General features: G+C 41.0%; 1 protein-coding gene across 1 annotated transcript in view; it reads right to left on the bottom strand.

The window, feature by feature from the left end:
• Positions 1–4,754: 4,754 nt before the first annotated feature.
• The window catches only part of IL22 (interleukin 22), a 5,430-nt gene continuing 2,851 nt past the window's right edge, over positions 4,755–7,333 (bottom strand). Inside the window, exon 5 of the mRNA XM_008588855.1 lies at positions 4,755–5,368. Within this exon, the coding sequence (XP_008587077.1) occupies positions 5,291–5,368 (78 nt within the window). The 3' untranslated portion in view covers positions 4,755–5,290. The remainder of the gene's footprint in view (positions 5,369–7,333) is intronic.

A 7,333-nucleotide genomic window follows, 5' to 3' on the forward strand; every position in this document is an offset into this window, starting at 1 on the left:
GAACGCAAGGCTGAGAGGAGTCAGAATTAGCCAGGTGTAATAATTCTCCCACCCTGTAGCTGGCACAGTAGCTTGACTTAAACAAAGATTCCCATGCATGCCCAAGGAAGCAGCGGGGAGGAAACAGCAAACACAGAAAGGAGCAAGGGGACCAAAGGGGAAAGGGGACCTCATCAGGTTCCTTTAGGTAACAGTGCACATTGGCCTGAGCACCTCCATGTCCTTATGGAGAAACTTGTTGGAGAAACAGGAAAACATTTTTTACTAAACAAAGTGTTTTAATTTTAGAAACCAAAATACAATTGTTTCTAATTTTATTTTATAACAGGATCAAAAAGATCACAATTCAGATGTGACAAAAATTAGCTTTATTTGTTGTCCATAAATGATCTTATCTAAATTCCCAGGCTTTATCCTGCTTCTGGGTGGGGACGCGAGGGGATCTGAGAGGGGAGAGAGGTATGTAGGTCAGAGTCCCGGTAGAAAAAAGATTCACACTCAAACTAGAAATGGAGAAAAGTTTAATGGGGGATTGTTTGTTTGGGTTTTTTTACGTGTGCGAAGAGTTTAGGGAAACCAACTAGAAATAGTGCAATATTCCGAGATTCACAATAGCTGGCAGCCTTTTAAGGGCCAGGGTTGTGGGCAGTTTCCAGAACCCAGAAAGAGAGCTATATAGAGAAGGGCTGCAAGGAGCTCGGGCTGTTCAGAGAAGCAGAGAGCTGTCACCCTGGCAGGAGGGCTCCAGGGGCATCCTTACTCTGCCCTAATCTCCTCCCACCCTTCAGTCTCCTGCTAACTCCCCCCATTAGCCAAATGCAGCCAAAAGCCAGAGAGCAAGCACGTACATGAGGCAAGCCATGTATGTCAGCCTCTCTGGGCACAAAATAGAGTGGAAAAGAACAGAGTGCACATAGGGAGGGCCAGACGGGCACCTTCCATATCTTTTGTTCTCAGCACTCACTCTTGTCTTTGTCCAGGTGAAAAATGTATGTCCCCAACACTGGAAACACGTAGAATGATGTCAGTGTGGTCATTCGAAAACTAAAATATTAGCCATCACAAGTAGTCTTCATATAAGGGGGAGGATGGGACAGGAGAGGACAAGCAATGAGTTAATAGAAGGCATATCTGCTCCAGTTCCTGCTTTTATAGCTGTTCACAAGACCTGATCATGTATTAATAATCATGGTGTATTAGTCCATTTTGTGTCGCTATAACAAAATACACGGAACTGGGTAATTATAAAGAAAAACGAAATTAATTGCTTACAGTTTCTAAGGCTGGGAAGTCCAAAGTCCATCTGATGGTGGTGACAGTGACCCAGGGGTCTCACATTGCGAGGTAGTGGAAGCAGAGAGAGCAGAGAGAGCAAGACAGACAGACTCTCCTCTTCTTTTAAAGCCCTCAGAACCATGCCCTCGACCACCATTTTTAATCCATTCACTACTGCAGGGTCCTACAATCCAATCACCTATTTAAGGCTCCACCTTTCAATTACCTAAAGAGGATTTCCCACCCTCTTAACAGTCACAGTGGGGGCTAAGATTCTAATACATAAACTTGGGGGACACAATTCAAGCTTCAGTGAGTTTGGAGGGACATAATTCAATCCACTACACATTGGTTCCCTCTTCCTCCACCCATTCCATTTTCCCCTTACCCTCTGCCCACACCTTAGTTGAATGGAGTCCTTCATCTGGGAAAGTGACTTAAACCCTCATTCCTGTGCAATGGAGCATTTGATAATCCAGTCTCTTTTGGGCTGATGTAATCTTCCACGGATGAGACTACAGAGCAATGGGGTGTAACAAAACAATCCTGTGAATCCCCTTGGTTTGGTTACGGTCCCCCTGGCCCTTATGGTGTAGCAGTAAAGCAGTTTTCTCTTTGTGACCAGGATCAGTCGTCTCAGCCTTCTCCACCTGTTTTTTCAACAGTGAACATCCCTTGAAAGCAGATTTTAAAGGTAAATTCACTGCGCCTGTGGTTACTTCAGTGACAAGAGGACCTCAGCCTTCTACCCTGCGTAGTCCTTCATTCTCCTCACCTAATGTTACTATCTTTACTCAAATCTTAGATCTTAACCTCCTTTTAGAACAAAAATCACCTCACTTTAATTTCTATGTGAAGCACTGCAGGCCAGTGAGCAATATGAGGTACTTCAAAAAGTTCGTGGAAAGAGTCACATTATCTTTCAATACTATTTTTCCATGAACTTTCTGAAGTACCTCAATATAGTGTAACTGAAGAACCAGAAGAAAAGCTAAAGGCTTACTTTTCCTGTTAGTGCCTATGATCTCTTATTTTCCAGGAAATCCACACTTGGTGTCACAGTGACAGTCACACACCGGTTTTCTCAGGCTCTGCTCCCAGCCACTCCAGTGCAATCATCACCTCTTTCTAAACTCTGGCCCTGGCCTTGCTTCTATTCTTACTCCTTCCAAATTTCCTCTCCATCAGCAGCCAGAGGGATGTTTATAAAGCATGAGTCATATCAAGTCATTCCCACACTCAAATCCTCCATTGCCTTCTCATCAGCCTTAGGACAAAATCCAAAGTCCTGCTCTGACCTTCAAAGCCCTATGTACGTGGTCCCAGCCAACCCTCTGGCCTCACCTTCAACTTCGCCCCTCATTCACCCTGCTCCAGCCCCAACCTCCTTGCTATCTCTTAAACCCACCAAACTTGCCCCATCTCAGGGCTGTCCCCCAGATATTCACTGGCTCAGGCCTTCACTCCATTCACGTATCTGCTCCTTTAAGAGGCCTTCCCTGATCTCCTCTAAAACAACCCCCATCAAGTTCTACCCCCTGTGCCTGACTTTGTTTCCCTTCATAGCACTTACCAGTGCATGTCGTTATACTGTTGTCTTCGGTTACATCCACATTAGAGTGTGAGTTCCAGGAGGACAGGGGCTCTGTCTGTACATTGTTCACCACTGTATCCCACAGCATAAAGTTAGCACCCAATACGTACACAATGAAAATTAAATGAATGGCCAAAGTAAATCAATTACTTATTTCATAACAACAAAGAAAAATGAAGTGGGGTGATGGGGGTGTGGAGGGGTGGTGAGGAGGCTCTCCTTATGGGAAGCTCGTTCTGTGCACAGACAGCAGCAAACGCAAAGGCTCCTGGGCAGGAGTGAGGCTGGGGTGGGAGGCCCAGGTGGCTGCCCCAGCGGGAGCAGGGAGGGTGGGAGGAGGCGGGCGTGACACCAGCTTTGGAGTTCATTCTCCATGGGAAGGGAAGCCGTTGGCAAGCAGGGAAGTGCCCAAGCTAATGTTTTTGTTTTTTAAGTTTACTTTGGCTACTGGGTTGAAAATAGACAGTAGAAGGACATTTAGAAACTTTTATGGTAAGTCAGGGGAGAGATGATAGTGGCTGGGTAGGATTTAGCCATTGAGGAAATGAGAAGTGAGCAGATTCAGCCATTATTTTGGAGTTAAAGCAGACAAGATTTCTGACACAATTAGTGTGCAGGGTTAGATAAGGAGAGGCCAAGGCTGACGATAGCTGCTCCTGAAATACATGTGACAGTATGGAAAGGTTTTTAAAATCTCTTAGAGAAATCTTCCGATTTTAGGGGTGTTCTTCCACTTATGGCTCAATTTTTTCAAGATTGTCCAAAACAAGTACAATATCAAATTTTACTCAAGTCATTACACTCAGACTGATTTGGAAGAAGAAAGACCTAAACCTCAGCTTATCTCAGAAATAATTATAATTCTATCATCCCTGAAGCTCATCATTGGTGCCTCTCAGCATTTGGAGCCCAAACCCACTGTTAACTCTTCTTTAACCACGCGTGAACCTGCAGTTTACGTATGTGCTCACCTCTCACCTCTCACCACGGGCTTGACCTATCCTGCAGGAACTTCACAAATAACCGGTGAGGGACCTGTAGAATAAAATCATGGTTCCTGATCGTTTGCAGAAGGAAACACTTTAGACAGATGACCACTGACTTCTTCCAACTACTAACTTTGACATTCCGTGAAAGGACCTACGTACTCTCTGGAAGCCCCTTCCTCCGAGGAACCACTCTTCAACACGGCACCCTTTGTCTTTTCCTCAAGATGGACCTAGTCCAACTCTTATCTCTACCTCTGCTCTCTCTTCTCTGTACCACTGCACAGAGTTTAAAGATGTACAGCTTTCCTCTGTGTGTGTGTTGTTTGATACCTTGTCCATCTTCCACCTATGAGACTTCTCTATCAGTGCCCAACTCCACTAGCAGGGAACATTCCCAGGACACAGTGAGCTTCTCCATGATCTTATTGCCTTACTTATAGGAAGACTGGAGAATGCCCTCCCTGACAGGCTTGAACTAGAACTAAAACCGTTCATCTACAAGAATAAGGACTCCATGTATTGCTCCCCAGCAACATTCATGCCTTTCTTTTATCCACAAACTGCTAATGATGCAGATGAATTGCCTTCAATTTTTTACATTTTTTCTTTCCGAATTACATGCTGAATCAACATAATAAATCTATATGGGAAATATAGCAGAAGGCTTTGAAATCAGATAGACCTGGTTCAATAAGGATCAACTGCTTCTAGTTATAAAACATTTCTTAACCCTCTCATTCCATTTTCTCATCTGTAAAATGGGTATGATACTAATAGCTACTCATTTGCTTAGAGTCAAGAACAAAATCATGAGAATGATTACACGATAACAAAGGTGATGATGATGATATTAAGCAAGAAAAATCATAAAGCACAAGACTTAGGATTAATAAAAATTTATTGAGGTCAAATAAGCATATTATAGCTCCATAATTGTTGTCATAAATATTAATACTAGCCTTATACTCAAGTAGCAATATCAAATAATGTTTCTATAAATAAATTTACATTAATAAAATGGTATAAATAAAATGCATACTTATAATAATAAATACATTTATAAATATAAAGTATTAATTATGGAAACATGAAGTTATTTAGGTTTTTTTCCCCTAAAGGTATTTACCCAAAAGTAATCTTTTTATGGAAATAGACAATTCCTTAAAAAACAAATTATTTTCTGTGTATATAACACCAGTTACAATAAAATGGTACCAATAAATATCTTTATGCTTGGAAAGTCTACCTCCTCATCTATGGACAAGTAACATTGGTTTTCATATTAAGTTCAGCAGGGGTTCATTTGGAATCCACCCATAATGGTGAAGTTTGGCTTCCCGTTTTCCTTTTGGTAAAAAATTATTTCATGGATACTATTGTTATTTCTAACAGGCAGGAACAGTTAGTTATTCATTTTCCAGCTTTGCTCTGGTCAAATGCAGGCATTTCTAAGGCTCATAAACAGCAAATCCAATTCTCCAATTGCTTTGATCTCTCCATTCTCTCCAAGCTGTGAAAAATAAGAACACAGAAACATCTGAGCATTTATACCATGTTTTCTAAAGAGGAACAAATTAGAGGAAAACGGCATGACTAGGTTGCTAGAGACAGAAATCAAGTTTTAGCCATTTGCAAAAGAATAATAATTAACCCTTTCAGCAAGAGTATAATACGATTTGCCAAAGACCTTATAATTATGGCTATCTGAACTGAGAGGACACCAGCAGGCTCCCATCTCAGTTGTATCTCACAACAATGAAGCTGTTTAAAAGCCAGGCAGAAGGTTGATCATCCCTTCCTAACCAGAGCAAGCAGATTGGAGCTATCTGGGGATTCCTGAGTGCCACCGTATGGCCTGCCCTGCTTTGTAGCACCACAACTGTCTAGGACCAAGTACTTATAACAACTCAGCTCAAACAGCCTTGAACTATGTATTTAGCAATATATTGGGCCTTTTTCTGTTCCCACATTCTTGACAAAAAGAAAAAACACACACACACATTTTCATTTTTGTGGGAAAGATACCAAGTAAGTCCTTTCCGGTTGCTTTAATTAGTAGAAATTACTAGAAAGCCAGATATGGGTCCTAACACCCATTCTTTCTCCTTCTTCCATATGGTATGCAGATGAGGCTCTCAAACTCAGTTGGGGAGAAAACCCAAATTCAAGTCCAAAGCAACTTCCTCTGAAACTCATCTAATCTATTATATTTGTGAAGCTACAGAGAAAAAAGCATAATCACTCTTCCACATGGCAACCCATTGCAAATATGAAAGTTGATTCTGTGAAAGTGGATTACAGGCTTTATAAATCTCTGTTTTCCCACACAGATCACCATAGATTTTTCTCTCTCACACTTCACTTTTCTAAAGACAACAAAGTCAGCCGACATGAGGAATTCTTTAAACAAAAAGTATAGAGCATGTCCTGTCTATGGCAGGCTAACATTCAGCCCTCTGCATCTAGATAATAGTTCTATAACAAGAGAATTGAACTTCACAATAAAAAGCCTTCAATTATCAAAGGGAGAAATGTTGATTATTCTCAGTAAGAAACATTATAAAAAAANAGACTGATTGCTACACTGTTGTTCTTTTCACCAAATAGGTCACACACTGGTATCATTCACCATAGAAATGCACACTAGCTGAAGGAAAACAGATGCTCACGAGGGATTTATCAAGAGAATAAAGGAGGAAACTAGAAAGGAAGATGAAGGGAGGGAGGAAGAAAAGAGGATTACCAATTTAGACTTTCATTTCACTATAATACACTCTTTACTAATATTTTCACTCTCTTTGAAACTCTGCAAAAGAAATTGGAGGTTGTCCACTTTTGCTTTTAAACTAATAGCTGCTGGGTATTACATTACAATAATTAAGTGTAAGTATTAATCATTCCAGAAATTCATCCTATGTGCAAGTCCAGCTCTTTTGTTATTGTTGTTCTGGGTTTATTTCTTCAAGTTTTAAAGCATCAAATTAATGGCTTCAAAAATCAATTCAAATAAATTTGCCCCCAGGCACTTTTCTGTTTTGGAACAAGTGTGTCTTCAGATTGCATGAGTCAATCAGAATCTGAAATGTCCCTAAGAATTAATAAAACCAAAACTAATAGGCATTGTTGCTGGAAAAGTGCTGGCCTGGGATTCAGGGGATTACATTCCAGGCACAGCTCTACCACTGGCCATCCCTGGAACATGGGATAATGAGACTAGATGACCTACATTTCCAGCCAGCTCTAGAATTCTATGATTTGCAAAATTTGGAAATTGATTTATGGGTGTATAGACACATCTATATACATCTGCACCTAAGTAATCAATCTGATGGTAGAATCAAGTAAAAAAACCATGAAGTGGTGGCGGAGGGGAAAGAAAGGAAAGGAAAGAAAAACAACGTTTATCTCTGCTATTGAATGACTTAGCATTAGCAGTTATCAGTCGTACCTTTTTCACTGTGTCCTTCAGCTTTTG

This window comes from Galeopterus variegatus, unplaced genomic scaffold (assembly GCF_000696425.1).
Source record: "Galeopterus variegatus unplaced genomic scaffold, G_variegatus-3.0.2 Scaffold5073, whole genome shotgun sequence".
NCBI classification, from domain to species: domain Eukaryota; kingdom Metazoa; phylum Chordata; class Mammalia; order Dermoptera; family Cynocephalidae; genus Galeopterus; species Galeopterus variegatus.